The sequence below is a fragment of the Oncorhynchus kisutch genome, linkage group LG10, assembly GCF_002021735.2.
Source record: "Oncorhynchus kisutch isolate 150728-3 linkage group LG10, Okis_V2, whole genome shotgun sequence".
Taxonomy (NCBI): Eukaryota; Metazoa; Chordata; class Actinopteri; order Salmoniformes; family Salmonidae; genus Oncorhynchus; species Oncorhynchus kisutch.
Genome location: NC_034183.2, coordinates 11,489,920 through 11,509,538, shown reverse-complemented (window position 1 = coordinate 11,509,538; position 19,619 = coordinate 11,489,920). Strand labels below are relative to the sequence as shown.

General features: G+C 46.4%; 2 protein-coding genes across 6 annotated transcripts in view; one reads left to right on the top strand and one right to left on the bottom strand.

The window, feature by feature from the left end:
- LOC109897756 (MOB kinase activator 2-like) overlaps positions 1–10,229 on the top strand; it is a 99,896-nt gene extending 89,667 nt beyond the window's left edge. For all 5 annotated transcript variants that reach the window (XM_020492303.2, XM_020492301.2, XM_020492302.2 and 2 more), the window contains exons 3-5: positions 139–232; positions 7,994–8,118; positions 8,405–10,229. In XM_020492303.2, coding sequence (XP_020347892.1) covers positions 139–232; positions 7,994–8,118; positions 8,405–8,724 — 539 coding nt within the window. In that variant the 3' untranslated portion in view covers positions 8,725–10,229. The remainder of the gene's footprint in view (positions 1–138; positions 233–7,993; positions 8,119–8,404) is intronic.
- Positions 10,230–10,413: 184 nt separating this feature from the next.
- Positions 10,414–14,068, bottom strand: LOC109897755 (ATP-sensitive inward rectifier potassium channel 11-like). The gene has a single exon (XM_020492298.2). The coding sequence runs from the start codon at positions 13,548–13,550 to the stop codon at positions 12,381–12,383; it is 1,170 nt and encodes a 389-aa protein (XP_020347887.1). The 5' UTR covers positions 13,551–14,068; the 3' UTR covers positions 10,414–12,380.
- Between the last annotated feature and the right edge of the window lie 5,551 nt (positions 14,069–19,619).

Below are 19,619 nucleotides of genomic sequence, written 5' to 3'. Positions count from 1 at the left end.
GATCAAATAGCATATCAAATACTTCAAAGTAGCAGCCTAAGTATTTGAAGGAATTTGATGTATGTAGACTATTTGACGAGGCTCGGCCTTGAGCAGACTGTGGGTATTACTGAGTGTGCTTCTCTTCTCTCCCTTCAGCGACGACCTTCTTCAATCTAATAAACCTGCAGTACAGCACCATCTCAGAGTTCTGTACTGGGGACACCTGTCAAGCCATGACGGCCTGCAACACGTAAGTCATCTCCCCCACCATTGGTTTATTCATCAGTTCTCTAACCTCCAATTGGGTTATTTATCAGTCTCACAACCCATTGGATAATTTATCAAGGATGCGCTGACACGGCAACAGACTGTCTGTTGAAAGCAGAAGAGCTCCTGACCACAGGGCTGTACTCAATGTTCCCTATGTCTGGCTCTCTGGCTGGCTCTCTGGCTGGCTCTCTGGCTGGCTCTCTGGCTGGCTCTCTGGCTGGCTCTCTGGCTGGCTCTCTGGCTGGCTCTCTGGCTGGCTCTCTGGCTGGCTCTCTGGCTGGCTCTCTGGCTGGCTCTCTGGCTGGCTCTCTGGCTGGCTCTCTGGCTGGCTCTCTGGCTGGCTGGCTCTCTCGCTCTGTCTGTCTCTGTCTGTCTGTCTGTGTGTCTGTCTGTCTGTCTGTCTGTGTGTCTGTGTGTCTGTGTCTCGTTCTGTCTGTGTCTCGTTCTGTCTGTGTCTCGTTCTGTCTGTCTCTCGTTCTGTCGTTCTGTCTCTCTCGTTCTGTCGTTCTGTCTGTCGTTCTGTCTGTGTCTCGTTCTGTCGTTCTGTCTGTGTCTCGTTCTGTCGTTCTGTCTGTGTCTCGTTCTGTCGTTCTGTCTGTGTCTCGTTCTGTCGTTCTGTCTGTGTCTCGTTCTGTCGTTCTGTCGTTCTGTCTGTGTCTCGTTCTGTCTGTGTCTCGTTCTGTCTGTGTCTCGTTCTGTCTGTGTCTCGTTCTGTCTGTGTGTGTGTGTTCTAAAGTTGAGAACTTTAGAGGTATCTGTTAGTCAAAGAATGTCCGAATATGCTGTGAGTATTCTCGAATCACATGAGCCTTTCTGAGGTATCGTGTGTTCCTGTCTGGACTGGTGCATAGTGAGGTCTCTGAACACAGTGTTCCTGTCTGGACTGGTGCATAGTGAGGTCTCTGAACACAGTGTTCCTGTCTGGACTGGTGCATAGTGAGGTCTCTGAACACAGTGTTCCTGTCTGGACTGGTGCATAGTGAGGTCTCTGAACACAGTGTTCCTGTCTGGACTGGTGCATAGTGAGGTCTCTGAACACAGTGTTCCTGTCTGGACTGGTGCATAGTGAGGTCTCTGAACACAGTGTTCCTGTCTGGACTGGTGCATAGTGAGGTCTCTGAACACAGTGTTCCTGTCTGGACTGGTGCATAGTGAGGTCTCTGAACACAGTGTTCCTGTCTGGACTGGTGCATAGTGAGGTCTCTGAACACAGTGTTCCTGTCTGGACTGGTGCATAGTGAGGTCTCTGAACACAGTGTTCCTGTCTGGACTGGTGCATAGTGAGGTCTCTGAACACAGTGTTCCTGTCTGGACTGGTGCATAGTGAGGTCTCTGAACACAGTGTTCCTGTCTGGACTGGTGCATAGTGAGGTCTCTGAACACAGTGTTCCTGTCTGGACTGGTGCATAGTGAGGTCTCTGAACACAGTGTTCCTGTCTGGACTGGTGCATAGTGAGGTCTCTGAACACAGTGTTCCTGTCTGGACTGGTGCATAGTGAGGTCTCTGAACACAGTGTTCCTGTCTGGACTGGTGCATAGTGAGGTCTCTGAACACAGTGTTCCTGTCTGGACTGGTGCATAGTGAGGTCTCTGAACACAGTGTTCCTGTCTGGACTGGTGCATAGTGAGGTCTCTGAACACAGTGTTCCTGTCTGGACTGGTGCGTAGTGAGGATAGAGAGCAGAGATCAAACCGTTCTGAGAAGATTTTATTTATGTGCGTTCCAATGCCAACGTAACTATCTAGCTAATAGTTATTGCCTCTGTCGTAAAACCCTTTCAAACATATAGAAGTCATTATGGGAGAACATGAGTCATCACTATACCAGCACTCTGATCGTTTAGCTCAGAAGTCCAAACAGGGTCGTATGATATCACCGTCAGCCATCGTTGTTCATAAAGGAATACCTATACTCAGTACAGAGAGCTCCTGTTTATCTACCTCGGTACAAAGGCAGGGCATACCGCTGCAGTAGTGAAACAAGTGTTAGACATAACATGGAGGCCTATTCATCCCTGTCAAGCAGAGTGGAGGAGGTTGACTGAGTATTTACCCAATGAGTTGACCCTGTCGGGGCGGGGTGGCGTCTTGGAAAGAGGCTGCCCTCACCTACACCTAGTTATAGGACCGTAAAGAAAACAGATCCACACGTTTAGGCTAAACCACACTACAAACACTGGGAGGTAATCACAGAGGAAAAACAAACAATGGAGAAGCCGTTGAGAAATGCCAGAGTTGTCAGGTGACTAACATGTTACAGGGTTGACCCCATTTTAACGTTACTGTATTTTCCCACAACCGCTGTGGGGACCCACACCCGCTGTCCCCTTCTCTGCTACTGTGGGGACCCACACCCGCTGTCCCCTTCTCTGCTACTGTGGGGACCCATACCCGCTGTCCCCTTCTCTGCTACTGTGGGGACCCACACCCGCTGTCCCCTTCTCTGCTACTGTGGGGACCCACACCCGCTGTCCCCTTCTCTGCTACTGTGGGGACCCACACCCGCTGTCCCCTTCTCTGCTACTGTGGGGACCCACACCCGCTGTCCCCTTCTCTGCTACTGTGGGGACCCACACCCGCTGTCCCCTTCTCTGCTACTGTGGGGACCCACACCCGCTGTCCCCTTCTCTGCTACTGTGGGGACCCACACCCGCTGTCCCCTTCTCTGCTACTGTGGGGACCCACACCCGCTGTCCCCTTCTCTGCTACTGTGGGGACCCACACCCGCTGTCCCCTTCTCTGCTACTGTGGGGACCCACACCCGCTGTCCCCTTCTCTGCTACTGTGGGGACCCACACCCGCTGTCCCCTTCTCTGCTACTGTGGGGACCCACACCCGCTGTCCCCTTCTCTGCTACTGTGGGGACCCACACCCGCTGTCCCCTTCTCTGCTACTGTGGGGACCCACACCCGCTGTCCCCTTCTCTGCTACTGTGGGGACCCACACCCGCTGTCCCCTTCTCTGCTACTGTGGGGACCCACACCCGCTGTCCCCTTCTCTGCTACTGTGGGGACCCACACCCGCTGTCCCCTTCTCTGCTACTGTGGGGACCCACACCCGCTGTCCCCTTCTCTGCTACTGTGGGGACCCACACCCGCTGTCCCCTTCTCTGCTACTGTGGGGACCCACACCCGCTGTCCCCTTCTCTGCTACTGTGGGGACCCACACCCGCTGTCCCCTTCTCTGCTACTGTGGGGACCCACACCCGCTGTCCCCTTCTCTGCTACTGTGGGGACCCACACCCGCTGTCCCCTTCTCTGCTACTGTGGGGACTCACACCATAAAGATTGGGAGAGGTTGATGTTCTGGGGCGGCAGCGTAGCCTAGTGGTTAGAGCGTTGGACTAGTAACCGGAAGGTTGCAAGTTCAAACCCCCGAGCTGACAAGGTGCAAATCTGTCGTTCTGCCCCTGAACAGGCAGTTAACCCACTGTTCCCAGGCCGTCATTGTAAATAAGAATTTGTTCTTAACTGACTTGCCTCGTTAAATAAAGGTTAAAAAAAAAAATGTGAAGGATATTGTTAGGTCACAATAATAGGCTACATGGTAGAAAACAGATAAATAGATGTGGCTGTACAAAGTGTGCAATTATTGTAGTGAAGTACCTTTCCAAACCCCATGAGTCCGTATGTCTCCAGTGTTTCCAAGGAGGGTTGTAGCTGTAATATCAACTGGGCAAGAAAAGAAACGTCCTCTCACTGTCAACTGCGTTTTATTTTCAGCAAATTTGACATGTTATGCTTCGTACAAATATTTACACAAGATTCAAAAACTGAGACATAAACTGATCAAGTTCTACAGACATGTGACTAACAGAAATTGAATAATGTATCCATGAACAAAGAGGAGGTCAAAATCAAAAGTAACAGTCAGGATCTGGTGTGGCCAGCTGCTGCATTAAATACTGCAGTGCATCTCCTCCTCGTGGACTGCACCAGATTTGCCCATTCTTGCCTTGAAATGTTACCCAAATCCTCCATTAAGGCACCTGCAAGTTCCCAGACATTTCTGGGGGAATGGCCCTAGCCCTCACCCTCCGATCCAACAGGTTCCAGACCTGCTCAATGGGATTGAGATGCGGGCTCTTCGCTGGCCATGGCAGAACATTGACATTCCTGTCTTGCAGGAAATCACACACAGAACGAGCAGTATGGCTGGTGGCATTGTCATGCTGGGGGGTCATGTCAGGATGAGCCTGCAGGAAGAGTACCACATGAGGGAGGAAGATGTCTTCCCTGTAACGAACAGCGTTAAGATTGCCTGCATTGACAACACACTCAGTCTGATGATGCTGTGACACACCGCCTCAGACCATGACGAACCCTCCACCTCCAAATCGCTCCCGCTCCAGAGTACAGGCCTCGGTGTAATGCTCCTTCCTTCGACGATAAACACACATCTGACCATCACCCCTGGTGAGACAATAACGCGACTCGTCAGTGAAGAGCACTTTTTGCCAGTCCTGTCTGGTCCAGCGACGGTGGGTTTGTGCCCATAGGTGACGTTGTTGCCGGTGATGTCTGGTGAGGACCGGCCTTACAACAGGCATACAAGCCCTCAGTCCAGCCTCTCTCAGCCTATTGCGGACAGTCTGAGCACTGCTGGAGGGATTGTGTGTTCCTGGTGTAACTCGGGTAGTTGTTGTTGCCATCCTGTAACTGTCCCGCAGGTGTGATCTTCGGATGTACCAATCCTGTGCAGGTGTTGTTACACGTGGTCTGCCACTGTCTCCCTGGAATGCTGTCTTAGGCCACATATGCAGTCCTCATACCTCCTTGCAGCATGCCTAAGACATGTTCATGCAGATGAGCAGGAACCCTGGGCATCTTTCTTTTGGTGTTTTTCAGAGTCAGTAGAAAGGCCTCTTTAGTGTCCTAAGTTTTCATAACTTTGACCTTAATTGCCTACCGCCTGTAAGCTGTTAGTGTCTTAACGACCGTTCCACAGATGCATGTTCATTAATTGTTTATGGTTCATTGAACAAGCATGGAAAAACAGTTTTTTTTGTTGCTGAGTTTAGGCGGTGGCGTCCTGTAGCCAGCCAGTCAGGCTAATGGTGTACCACAGTAACAGCACCCCGACCTTTCCTTCCTCCGCCTGGCATGAACGCACCCATCTCACAACTGAGACACACAGTCACGGTCCATGCCCTTTTGCCCTAGGCATTGTGAAGCTATTTTAGGGGGAACTTTCCATGAGCTATGGGAACAGGATCATTTGGTAGTTACCTAAGCCCATTTTCTGTGGGTGGGTGAATGGGTGGGTGTGTTTTTTTTGGTGGGCTGTACCAGTCTTTGTAAGCTTGTCTGTTTTGGGGTAGCTGGGTGTGTGTCAGTTTGTGTTTTGAGGTAGCTGGGGGTGTGTCAGTTTGTGTTTTGGGGTAGCTGGGGGTGTGTATGTTAGCCAGTGAGTGTTAGTGCTGTAATCTCCTCAGCATAGAGTGGTCAGTAGGTCCTCAGTGTGGAGTCCCTGTCCTGGTGTTGGTTCTGGGCCTGTGGTCAGTAGGTCCTCAGTGTGGAGTCCCTGTCCTGGTGTTGGTTCTGGGCCTGTGGTCAGTAGGTCCTCAGTGTGGAGTCCCTGTCCTGGTGTTGGTTCTGGGCCTGTGGTCAGTAAATCCCTCCTGCAGGTTCAGTTATGTGGATGCTGTACATTCAGGATGTGTAATCTCAGACCACGCTGCTAGTGCTAACACAACCATCTCAGTGAGCACAATTGGTTGAAATACATATGTCAACGTATTTTCAGCCAAAAAGGCTCACCACTCCACCCACCCTTTCCCTCTACTGCGTTCTAGCTAGCTTTGAGATCGTCCGACCGTTGTTTACAAGCTATTATCCTTTTAGCTTGACCTTGGTAGATCCTACAGACCTTGCTAGCTCTGCCCAAGGCCTCATTTGGTGCCTGTGCTAGATCAGTTACCCCTTTTAGTTTTGCCAGCCTGTCAGCTACCATACCCTGCTAGCTTCATTAGTTAATAGCTATCCTACTGATAGCTCTGTTTCCCTTTTGCTTTAGCCATGCTAGCTTTGACCTTGCTGGTCCTTCCCTGAGTTCTCTTATTTGACTCGTGGTGCCTGTGGTAATGTGTTCTGTAATTTATGACCCCTTTAGCTCTCATGCCCAGCCTAGCGTCACTATCCCGCTGCTAGCTATAGTACAGTATTCCCTGGTTGCCAGTGTCATGCTAGCCGTGCTAGTTTTGTTTGGCGGCTTCACTGACTTGCCATTTGACCTTGCTAACTCATGATACCCCGTGGCTAGCCCTGAGGGGCGGCATTCAGTTACAACCACCATCTAACTGGGTCACCCCTCTCCGGAAATGTTTGACCAGTCAGAGTGAGCGGCCGTGCGACTGGGGGATCAGTGTCGTGTTACTCCGAGACTGCAGGGAATTCGGCCCAATCAGGAAATGGAAGGGCCAGGACAGGGGGTTCGCTAAGTCCACTGGAATGAAAATATGCAAACATGTCTATTTTAGGAGGTGGTTGGCTGGGCTGGGCTGGAGGCCTGTTTGGCAGATCCACACTTGGGATATGTGACACATGGATACATTATTTAATTATAATTAATATTTAATATTAATATTTAATGTACAGTTTTCTGTTCAAACAATAAGAGCATTCTTACAAAATGCCACATGAAATCCTATTGCGTGGTATGACCGCAAGGGGGCAATGAAGTTATATCGCAGTCATACAGTAGCCTTCAGGCATTTGGAATCTGTTTTGTAGCTGCCTGAACAGTCCGGTGAAATTGTCGCAAAAACGACCATTGCTACACGTGTTCTTTCCATTTGTTATGTGTATTAGCGACTTACAACAAAAAATGGACCTAGCCAAGTCTCAGTTCTTCTCCCTACATTTTCCCTCTGTTACATGTCTCACTTAATTTCCATCCGACCTCTCCCTCTACACACCCAAGCTTCCATTAGGCCTACAGAAATTACTGCCTATAAAAATGTATCTACGTGATTGGATACATTAAAGCTGTAGACAAGCTACATTCCTTGTTAAATCATGACAGCTCTGTCACAGATTCCAAAAGGGACAGCTCTGTCACAGATTCCAAAAGGGACAGCTCTGTCACAGATTCCAAAAGGGACAGCTCTGTCACAGATTCCAAAAGGGACAGCTCTGTCACAGATTCCAAAAGGGACAGCTCTGTCACAGATTCCAAAAGGGACAGCTCTGTCACAGATTCCAAAAGGGACAGCTCTGTCACAGATTCCAAAAGGGACAGCTCTGTCACAGATTCCAAAAGGGACAGCTCTGTCACAGATTCCAAAAGGGACAGCTCTGTCACAGATTCCAAAAGGGACAGCTCTGTCACAGATTCCAAAAGGGACAGCTCTGTCACAGATTCCAAAAGGGGCTTGTTGATTAAAGTAGGAGTATATGTGTTCTAACCACAAGCTCTCTCATAGGCCTAGTGTCTTCCATCTTTCAACATTATGAAGTGAATGATTCAGCCATTTTGAGTTTCTGTAAAAGCACACCTTGCCGTGCAAGAAAGCTGCCTCAGTTCGTACTCATCCTTTTACCAGAGATGATTAATAATGAGATGTAGGTAGTGATTGAACCTACCAGGTTGTTCCTGTTAAATATCAGATGACTTGTCAGCAATAACTACTAGATGAAGGAATAACAGCCGAGATGATGTACATTTCAAAGCGCGTGTATGTACACATGAGGCAGTAGTGACATAGAAAAATAACCCACTTTGTCTTTCTGTTTGTGTCCAGAATATACTACTGGTATGACGAGAGGGGGAAGAAGACAAAATGCACTGCCCCTCAGTACGTCGACTTCGTCATGAGTCTGGTGCAGAAGCTGGTCACAGAAGAGGAAAACTTCCCTACGAAATATGGTGAGTTGAGCTCTGGTCCACTCCAGACATGCAGAGCCTCGCTGTGGTCAGTCGGCACTACTGTAGCCTCTTCTCCTCTGACGTCACACTGAAGCTGGGACTTTGTGAACTGTGCCGTTGCTGCCCTCTAATGTCTCAAGTAGTAGAAGTCCTTAAATGATTTTTGGACTTTAGGAACAGTTTTGGCATTGTGATAATAGCTTGGCAATGCCAAACCAACTAAAAAAGACCAATATTTTTTATCCATGCTCGTTCTCCCTTTTCTCTCCTCTCTTTCTCCATGCAGGCAAAGAGTTCCCCACCTCATTTGACTCTTTGGTAAAGAAGATTTGCCGGTACCTCTTCCACGTCCTGGCTCACCTCTACTGGGCTCATTTTAAGGAGACAGTGGCCCTGGACCTGCAGGGTCACTTGAACACTCTGTACGCACATTTCATTGTTTTCGTAAGGGAATTCAACCTGGTCGACCCCAAGGAGACCTGTATCATGGACGACCTGTCCGAAATCCTCTGCGCCCCGGTGCCCCCCACCCCAGCACCCGCCGCCCCTTCCTCCCCTAACTCGGCCCCCTCCCCCTCCTCACACAACCACGTGACGGAGAGATGAGCAGGGGGTGCCGTGACAAGCAGCCCCGGGAAGAAGACGGTAGAAGATTAAGATAGAGAAGAGATGGAAACGTTCCTGGTCCCCTTCCTAGACCTCAGGCTCCAGCAGCAGGACTTAGAGACCTTCCACTAACCTGATATTTCACTGACACCAACCAGCCGGAAGGAAGGTTTATTTGAGGGGGGGGGGGGGTGTTGCCACACCAACAGGAATTGGTGTGAGCCTGTTCCTTCCAGGGGGCAAATCCCTCCCATCTGCTCTGCAATTTAAACTAGGAACAAATATGTAATGTTTTTTTTTTTAATTTTGGTTTTATTTTACTTTTATTTTATTCTGTTGGAAAAGTTTTATTCAGTTGTATTTGTTTTTCTCATTTGAGACGGTTTCTGTTTGCCCTTCTCTCCCTCTGTTCTCTGCCTAAAGTACAGTTCAGGATGGTGACTGCTTTGCTTGAACGTACTATTGTACAGTGTTGTTATTGTGTGGCGAAAAGGTGACTCAACAATGAGTATTGGCTCTTCGCTCCTGCCTAGTGGTGGGAGGATTGAAGGGGGAGGGTCTATAGGGAGCCACGTTACTACCTAGTGGGACAATACTAGCCAATCACTGTTTGAGTTGTTAATCTGGAGATGATTAAAGCGCTTCCTACTCAGGACCAGAGAGAACACAAGTCACTGCTATTATTCTCTCCCACCCTTGCTCGCTCTCTGTTCACAAAACTACTCTGTCCCTTCAATATTACAGTTGTCATTCTCGTATTACTTTAGTCATGTATTCACCTGATGAACCCCTCTTTAACATCCCTGTCCCAGAGGCCACCCATAGGGGGCAGTATAGACATAGGGTGGCACTGCCACGCAAACAGGGAGATAAGAAGATATCAAAATTCTATGTAAGTTATTTAATATGACCAGACCCGCTATTACAAGACAGACTGGTGCCCATGTATGGTTACAGGGAAGGTTGGTGCAGAGTGGAGACCTCTTCCCCAGGGAACTGCTGTTTGCTGCGGTGTGATGGAGCGTTGGCCACCCTGCCCTCTCTAGCAGCACAGGAGAAGGACAAGGACATTGGTAATGTCTGCAGGCCCAGAAAGAGGGGAGGAAAGGAGGAGAGAAAGGAGAAGTATGGTGTGGTCTGCTTTACTGTTCTGTATTGCTGAAGAAGCCCCCCAGCCCAGCCCCTTGTCTTTTGGGGTTTTATTTTCCGTTTTTAAATGATCAAAGAGGAAAGTAGTTAATGAAAGATGTTATCCTACACATATATAGAAAGCTGCATGGTCTGCTTCATCTTCACTGTACAGAGAGAGGAAAGAGGAATCAATCAGACAGTCTCTGTATCGAGGAGGAGGGTTTATTCTCTGTTTATTTATTTTAATTTTGTTTTGTTTGCAGGGTTCTTCAGTTCTGGCTTTTATTTTTATCTATTTTAATTATTAACTAAGTTAAAAGCAATTTAATATTTTAAGCTCTGCTGATTATAATCGAATAAAATACATAAATGCCGCTCGGTCTCGTGTTGTCTTCTGTCAACCTGATGATGATGTGTGACATGCATAGAAATATGACACGGAAACTCTCCTCTGCATATCATCCTTACATATATACACACACACACACACAGTACATGTCAAGGAAACTCTCCTCTGCATATCCTTACATATATATATATATACACACACACACACAGTACATGTCAAGTGCTTTTCAACAGGCATTTCCTCTTTATTGCCGAAGTCGAGCTTTGCATAAACACTATCAAAAACCATAGTGATTTTTACCATACAAGAGCATCATTATGTAGATCAGCAGTGCTGAAGTCCTCAAGGGCCACAGTGTCAGTTCTACTGGTTTTAATGCAGTGCCAGATGGAAAGCCTGCAGGAGGCTCATTCTTCAGTGGGAGTGTTGGGCACCAGTACACACACACTGGCCTCTGCCTCCGAACTGGATACAGTACTTGCGTAACTTTGCATAATGTTATAAATCTATCAAACTGCATTCCGTCATACATGTGCATATGTTTTCATTTAAGACCCTGATTAAGAATGTATTTGATACGTGCATATTGTGGGATTGCTAAAACAAGACATTCAGGCACCTAAAATCACCTAATGCTTCAGGTAATGTCGCATTCACATTGCAGTCTATAATAGAGCTATTGGGCTACAAAATAGTGTTCTTTGATCCTGGTCTTTACTATACCCACAGGCTGTGAAGGTTTTTCTTCTGGTCCAGCGCTGAGTATGAATTACAGGGGGGAGTGTGTGTGAGCCCCATTAAAGGTGCACTGCACTTCTTAGAATTGCTTTCAATGAGTGACAGATCTATAACTCATATTTATATGTGAAAGTTACATATTGCAGCTTTAAATGCAACAAAAGTCTATCTGGGGGCTCTAAATAATGCTAATTTAATGATTCTATTTAAAGTTCCAGTGCAGACATTTTTATCTCGATTTCAAATTTTGGCGTAACAAGTAAGCACCTTACTGTGATTATTTTCATGTGAAATAGTCAAAAAGAAACAAAAATGGCTTCTTGGCAAAGATTCATTTCTCAAGCAAGAATCCCTGCAAGTCACCTCTGGCTGACAGTTTTACTAACAGGTATTGTGTCAATTTAAAACTTGCACAAGACAGTTGACAGAATTGTCAATTTATTAATTACTACATTTACCTAACATAGTTAATCCAGAGATTCTTTGCCTTGATTCAGCAGTCTCATTGGATTTGTAGTTATTTCTGATAGACACATCAGCTAATTAGTATTTTATTTTTGTGGGGTAAATACAGGAAAATATTTTGATACAAGTCACCTTGTCCTAGAGAGATTTACAGTTATCAAAATGTCACTCCTGGGTAAGCCTACACAAAGCACAGCCCTTATTTTCAGTTTCTAAAATCCACAATGGGAAAAATGGTGGAAAAACGATTGGAACCATTTCATTGATTGACTGCTAGGTTTTATGGATATTACGACTACGGTAGTCAATTACTCTACAGGTAGGTTGACCCAACGTTTTTCCTGCTTGCGCGCACACACAAATCAGAACCATGGCCAGCCACATATTTAGCTTATGTTGATTGGACTAAATTGTTTTTGGTTGTCACTGTATTAGACTAAGCAGAGGTGATTTGATGATGTTGAAATGGTGCTGGAATAGTGGAGGCAGCTCGTTTTCTTTGCAACTTGCAATTACTCTCCATGGTATCACGGTCGCAAGGCATATGAACTAGCAGGTTATCAAAAAAAAATTCTGGCTTCCGCAGTGATTTTTACCCATGATGCACGTGTAACGGATGTGAAACGGCCTAAAGTTATACTGTTACACACGCTACTGCTAATCACGTCCTTGGTTGAAGCAGGTGTTAGGACTGGGCAAGAAAAAGGCCTGCACACCCTGTGGGTGCCATGGAACAGAATAACACACCCTGTGGGTGCCATGGAACAGAATAACACACCCTGTGGGTGTCATGGAACAGAATAACACACCCTGTGGGTGTCATGGAACAGAATAACACTGCTAGAACATAAGAAACATTTCATTTCTGTAGTATTACAAAGTTATCCATTACAATTCAATAGGTAATACAAATCTATTACTTTCATATACAAAATGCAATGGCAACTCCTTTATACCTGTAAAAGTAGGCTATTTAGGCTAGTGGGCTGATGGTGCTGTATTGCTTCATGCGTAGTGAGAGCCGCCGCCTTCTCACCGACGGCCGCGGGGTCGCGTGCTCTTGCAGTTTAAACCTGGCGATGCCTCCCTTCTCATCCAGTTTCTTGGCACTGCAGCTGGGTGTCGCTACTCTAACTGTGTTGCCGAATTTAGAATAGTCCACCGCATACATGCCCTCCTCCTCGGATATAGTGGGCACAAAGCGCTGCCCCCACAGTATCTCCTCAGACAGGTAGGATGTGCGGGCCTGGGTTGTTATCCCTGTGGTCTCCACCACCCCCTCCAGCACCACTACCACCTCGATATCATTATTTTGTAAATCCAATGGCGATAGCTCGTAGAGCGGGCTGTCTTTGTCAATAACGTGGCATATGATGAGAGGGACCACCAGGAAAATACCGTTGGTCCCCACGGGGTTGTCCATGTGAATGTCTATCTGGTCCAGGGGGACCACCTCACCCTCCGAAGTGGTGGTGCGCCTTACCACCTGCATCCGCACGGTGGCACTGATGATCATGCTCTTCCGCAGGTCCCCTAAACGGATCATAAAGCACAGTTTGTTATTTCGGATGGAGATGACGGCGTGCTTGCTGAAGATCAGCGTTTCGGCGCGCCGGTTGGCCTGGGCCGTCTTCATAAAGATACACCCCAGCATTATGGCGTTAATCAGCAAACCCACGATGTTCTGAATGATGAGGACCACTATGGCAGACAAGCATTCCTCTGTGACCATGCGCCCCCCGAACCCGATGGTCACCTGTACCTCTATGGAGAAAAGGAACGCAGATGAGAAGGAGTGGATGTCCGTCACGCACGGGACAAAGTCGTCACCCTTTTGATCCAGGTCGCCGTGCGCAAAGGCAATGAGCCACCAAACCATTGCAAACAGCAGCCAGCTGCACAGAAATGACATAGTGAAAATTATAAGCGTGTGAAGCCATTTTAGATCCACTAAAGTGGTGAAAACATCCTGTAGGAACCGTCCCTGTTCGCGAATGTTCGTGTGGGCCACATTACAGGTTCCGTTTTTGGCGACGAAACGAGCCTTCCGCGCTTTTGACGCCTTGAATTTAGGCTGCTGGACATCCTCAGCCAAGCGGGTAAGCAAGTAGTCGTCCGGGATCAGTCCTTTTCGGGAAAGCATAATGCTCCCATAGCCTACTAGTCACCCCCTAACCACTTGCTTTGGATTACGAAGATTGGCTACGTCTTCTCTTGATGAAATATATTGGTTAAGGAATTCCTTTTCTCAACTGTGTCTTCTAGTCGAGGTCAACCGCCGGTGACAGTACTCTTCCGAATGACAGCAGCTGTCCGGAGAGAGTGTTATGCTGTCATCTAGTCTGTAAAAGTATGTGTGCTCCTCACATCAGTTAGGCAGGGACACCACCATAGCCGCCCAGGTCTCATGAGAAGATTCAGCTGCCGCTGTCAGTCACGAACTGCAACTCGATATTTCCATCGCAGTTGACGCACCGGTCTGGCGCGCAATCCACACGATGAAAACAGAATTCGCTCATGTATAGGCCAACCTTTAACGAGGTAGATATATCGTAACAGGAGTGGTGTAATCGTCTACTAACCCGAGTGTTTTACCCAGAGGTGATACAACTACCCCGGCCCCATTGTTCTGATGAGGGAGCATAGAGATACATAGAGGACTCCATTTCCCAAAAGCCCATTTTAGAGGACTTTCGCCATTTTTAAGTAGTCAACTGGGTGGGACTTCCTATTGGTTAAGGAAGGATCACATAATTCCATCCAGGTCACCAGGAGGGTTCAGCCAATGAAGTATAACTGCAGTGGCAATAAATCGCCAACCTTGGCTTTATACCTGTTCAAACAACACACTCAGTGGCAGTATGCACCCTTCCAGTTTGTTTACCAACTCATAGAAGTAGTAGAAGAAGATAATTGATCACTTCAAAATGGAGATGGTCTCAATGGCACTGCCCATGCTCTCACAGATGCCATAATGGAACAGATACAATGTTGTGTCATCTAACTATCTCTATGGGAGACAGGCAGGTTAGATGAAGCTCAGTGCTGCTAAATTAGCAACAAGATCTCACAGAATGTCTTCAGTATTTCGATGGTTCAGTTTAGTCATTCAATCCGACTGTTTAAGGTAAGGGTTAAGGTTTGGGATAGGGTTAAAACAGAACAACTTGACGGTTAAATTTAGTCATGAATTTTGACTGGTTAGGTAAGGGTTAAGGTTAGTGGCAGAAAAACTAAAAACAAGTCCCTAGCACTGGAATTAAAGACGCAATCTTGGGAGCCAGAGCTGGTGGTTTAAGCCATGGATCAGATGCTGCTGGAAGTGGTGTTGGAGGGCCAGAAGGGGGATCTATTCCTAAGATCATATCCCAAGGCCCCAGGGTAGTGATGGGGACATCACCCTGTGTAGGATGCTGTCTTTCAGATGGAATGTTAAACAGGTGTTCTTACTCTCTGTGGTCACTAAAGATCCCATGGCAATTATCATAAGAGTAGGGGTGTTAACCCTGGTGTCCTGGCTAAATTCCCAACCTGACCCCATTTCCATCATGGCCACCTAATCATCCCCCTCATTACTAATAGGTATATATCCCTCCTCACCTCTCCACCTGATAGCTGATGTGTGGTGAGCATTCTGCCTCAAGACATTGGGTGCTACACATTGGTGGTGGATGAGATGAGCTTCCCCCTTAAAGTGCTTTGGGTGACTAGAAAAAGCATTGTATAAGTCCAATCAATTATTGACAATTATGTTACTAGATGGTAATAGAGGCTCACATTGCCCCTAGTGGCCGGTACTGAAGACATCTCCCGACGTCCTGTGGACCATTTGGTGTGACCTGGCTGAAACCAGAGCTTGAGCAGGGAAGGCATTAGGCAGAAGAAACTGTTCCTCTTTCAGCTGTACTTGATCAGTAGCCTAATATGAAACATCATCTGAAAGTCTGGGCTATGCTGATGGCATTCATCAATGTCTCAACTCAAATGATTGAATTAGAACCTTTTCACATATGGAAGGTTATTTATTCATTCTGAATTATAGACAATCTTCCCAAACACGAATGACATAATATATTAATAAGAAAATAATTAGACAACACACAATCAAACTACATGCATCTCTGACAATAGACCTGAACATAATACAAATACATGGGACTTATATAGCGATTTTTCAATGACCCAAAGTGCTTTACAATAGTAGATACTAAACAAAAAACAGAGATTAAAACAAAACAAGAAACAGGGGCTAAAGTAGGGAAAAGAGTGTGATGTCTCAGTGATGTCTCAGTGATGTCTCAGTGATGTCTCGGTGATGTCTCAGTGATGTCTCAGTGATGTCTCGGTGATGTCTCAGTGATGTCTCAGTGATGTCTCAGTCTCAGTGATGTCTCAGTCTCAGTGATGTCTCAGTGATGTCTCAGTGATGTCTCAGTGATGTCTCAGTCTCGGTGATGTCTCGGTGATGTCTCGGTGATGCCTCGGTGATGCCTCGGTGATGTCTCGGTGATGTCTCGGTGATGTCTCGGTGATGCCTCGGTGATGCCTCGGTGATGTCTCGGTGATGTCTCGGTGATGTCTCAGTGATGTCTCAGTGATGTCTCAGTCTCAGTGATGTCTCAGTCTCAGTGATGTCTCAGTGATGTCTCAGTCTCGGTGATGTCTCGGTGATGTCTCGGTGATGCCTCGGTGATGCCTCGGTGATGTCTCGGTGATGTCTTGGGCAGGTGTTGTGTTTCTGACACCCATTAACTATTTAAACAATTATGTAGCAGCCTTATGGCTTGGGGGTAGAAACTGGGTTGTAAACAACAGGTGTAGACTAACAGTGAAATAGATACTTAAGGGCCCTTCCCAACAATGCAGAGAGGAAAACAAATAGAGAAATAATAAAGTAAAACACGTAATAATACAAGTAACTTTGCTATATACAAGGAGTACCAGTATCGAGTCGATGTGCAGGGTTACGAGGTAATGTCACGTTCTGACCTTTATTTCCTTTGTTTTGTATTTATTTAGTATGGTCAGGGCGTGAGTTGGGGTGGGCAGTCTATGTTTGTTTTTCTATGATTTGGGGATTTCTATGTTTCGGCCTAGTATGGTTCTCAATCAGAGGCAGGTGTTATTAGTTGTCTCTGATTGAGAATCATACTTAGGTAGCCTTGGTTTCACTGTTTGTTTGTGGGTGATTGTCTATGTGATTGTCTATATTGTCTTCACGGTCGTTTATTGTTTTTGTACAGTTTACTTCGTGTGTTTTTTTATCATCTATTAAATGATGCATTCACACCACGCTGCGCTTTGGTCCGCTTCTTCCGACGACCGTGACAGGTAATCGAGCTAGATATGTTCATGTAACTAGGAATAACGTGACAAAATAATACAGGAACAGCAGTGTATGATAAACTAACAGCAGCATATGTGATGAATCAAAACAGTTAGTGCAAAAAGGGTCAATGCACATAGTCAGCGTAGCTATTTGGATAACTATTTAAACCATGTTGTAGTTATGGCTTGGGGGTAGAAGCTGTTCAGGGTCATGTTGGTTGTAGAATTGGTGCATCGGTACTGCTAGCCGTGCGGTAGCAGAGAGAACAGTCTATGACTTGGGTGGCTGGAGTCTGACAATTTTTTAGGGCCATCTTCTGACACCGCCTGGTGTAGAGGTCCTGGATGGCAGGGAGTTTGGCCCCAGTGATGTACTGGATCCTATGCACTACACTCTGTAGCGCCTTGGGGTCGGATGCCAAACAGTTGCAGTACCAAGCTGTGATGCAGCCAGTCAAGATGCTCTCAATGGTGAAGCTGTAGAACTTTTTGAGGATCTGAGGGACCATGCCAAATCTTTTCAGCCTCCTGAGGGGGAAGAGATGTTGTCGTGGCCTCTTCACGACTGTGTTGGTGTTTGTGGACCATTGTCCAGCAACCCTGGAGAAGGCCCATTACATACACATGGAATCTGAATCGCTCTCATGCTGTTTTTCAAGGCTATGATTCAGGTCCTAAATCTTTGTTTCTAACATCCCTTGTGTAACTTTCTCAGTCACGATACACAAAACCCATGCTGAACTGGGTTCACATTTCCAGAATGTCCATGGGTGCTGGGGCCCCCATAACAAACCAGGGGACTCCATAAATGTTAATATTAACCTTGGCATTCCCATAAACACGTCCAATATAAACCTTGCTTGCAGCAGTCACTTTCACATTGCAGGCACTGGCACTGTGATACCCTGGTGTCACATGTTTCACAGCCCTTAACCTTAAGTCCAACACTTACATGAACCCTAATCTCACCCTAAACTCCAAAAAGACACACTGTTCCTGGGACTTATGTCTGTCTGGGAGCTGCTTCAGCTAGATAGTATTGATTATTTCTAGATCACAGCCCAGAGTCAGTTGAAGTGTCATTCTAACCCAGCCTTCCACAGCTGACTTGCTTGGCTTTGTACATTGTGAGGTCACACACAACTACCTTCCTGTCAATAAACTGTAGGCAAAACACTGCTGTGCAATGATTGTTTTTTATTAACATAGAATTAACATTTTATGTACAAAAATAGAATAATATACAGCCCATGGTACAAGTAAAGAGTTTCATTCTAAATTGCTATATATCCATTTTCAGAAATGTTGATAAATGAGCTTTTCTTGATTAAAGAACTTCTGAAAGAGATAGTGAAAACACTCACCAATCTAATCATGTCATGGGGTTTTTCAATGACAGGCATGTATTTGTTTAACATCTATGACTTGAGGGTTTCATTTCAGAGAGACAAATAATGTCTTTTTTTAGCCATTCCTTATATACAGTGGGGCAAAAAAGTATTTAGTCAGCCACCAATTGTGCAAGTTCTCCCACTTAAAAAGATGAGGCCTGTAATTTTCATCATGGGTACACTTCAACTACTACTTTTTTTTCTCTCCAGGAAATCACATTTTTAATGAATTTGTTTGCAAATTATTGTGGAAAAATAAGTATTTGATCACCTACAAACAAGCAAGATTTCTGGCTCTCGCAGACCTGTAACTTCTTCTTTAAGAGGCTCCTCTGTCCTCCACTCATTACCTGTATTAATGGCACCTGTTTGAACTTGTTATCAGTATAAAAGACACCTGTCCACAACCTCAAACAGTCACACTCCAAACTCCACTATGGCAAAGACCAAAGTGCTGTCAAAGGACACCAGAAACAAAATTGTAGACCTGCACCAGGCTGGGAAGACTGAATCTGCAATAGTTAAGCAGCTTGGTTTGAAGAAATCAACTGTGGGAGCAATTATTAGGAAATGGAAGACATACAAGACTGATAATCTCCTTCGATCTGGGGCTCCACGCAAGATCTCACCCCGTGGGGTCAAAATGATCACAAGAACGGTGAGCAAAAATCCCAGAACCACACGGGGGGACCTAGTGAATGACCTGCAGAGAGCTGGGACCAAAGTAACAAAGCCTACCATCAGTAACACACTACGCCGCCAGGGACTCAAATCCTGCAGTGCCAGACGTGTCCCCCTGCTTAAGCCAGTACATGTCCAGGCCCGTCTGAAGTTTGCTAGAGAGCATTTGGATGATCCAGAAGAAGATTGGGAGAATGTCATATGGTCAGATGAAACCAAAACAGAACTTTTTGGTAAAAACTCAACTCGTCGTGTTTGGAGGACAAAGAATACTGAGTTGCATCCAAAGAACACCATACCTACTGTGAAGCATGGGGGTGGAAACATCATGCTTTGGGGCTGTTTTTCTGCAAAGGGACCAGGACGACTGATCCGTGTAAAGGAAAGAATGAATGGGGCCATGTATCGTGAGATTTTGAGTGAAAACCTCCTTCCATCAGCAAGGGCATTGAAGATGAAACGTGGTTGGGTCTTTCAGCATGACAATGATCCCAAACACACCGCCCGGGCAACGAAGGAGTGGCTTCGTAAGAAGCATTTCAAGGTCCTGGAGTGGCCTAGCCAGTCTCCAGATCTCAACCCCATAGAAAATCTTTGGAGGGAGTTGAAAGTCCGTGTTGCCCAGCAACAGCCCCAAAACATCACTGCTCTAGAGGAGATCTGCATGGAGGAATGGGCCAAAATACCAGCAACAGTGTGTGAAAACCTTGTGAAGACTTACAGAAAATGTTTGACCTCTGTCATTGCCAACAAAGGGTATATAACAAAGTATTGAGAAACTTTTGTTATTGACCAAATACTTGTTTTCCACC

Coding starts and splice junctions, on each gene's coding strand:
- LOC109897755 (XM_020492298.2), bottom strand. CDS start 13,550: ATGCTTTCCCGAAAAGGACTGATCCCGGACGACTACTTGCTTACCCGC.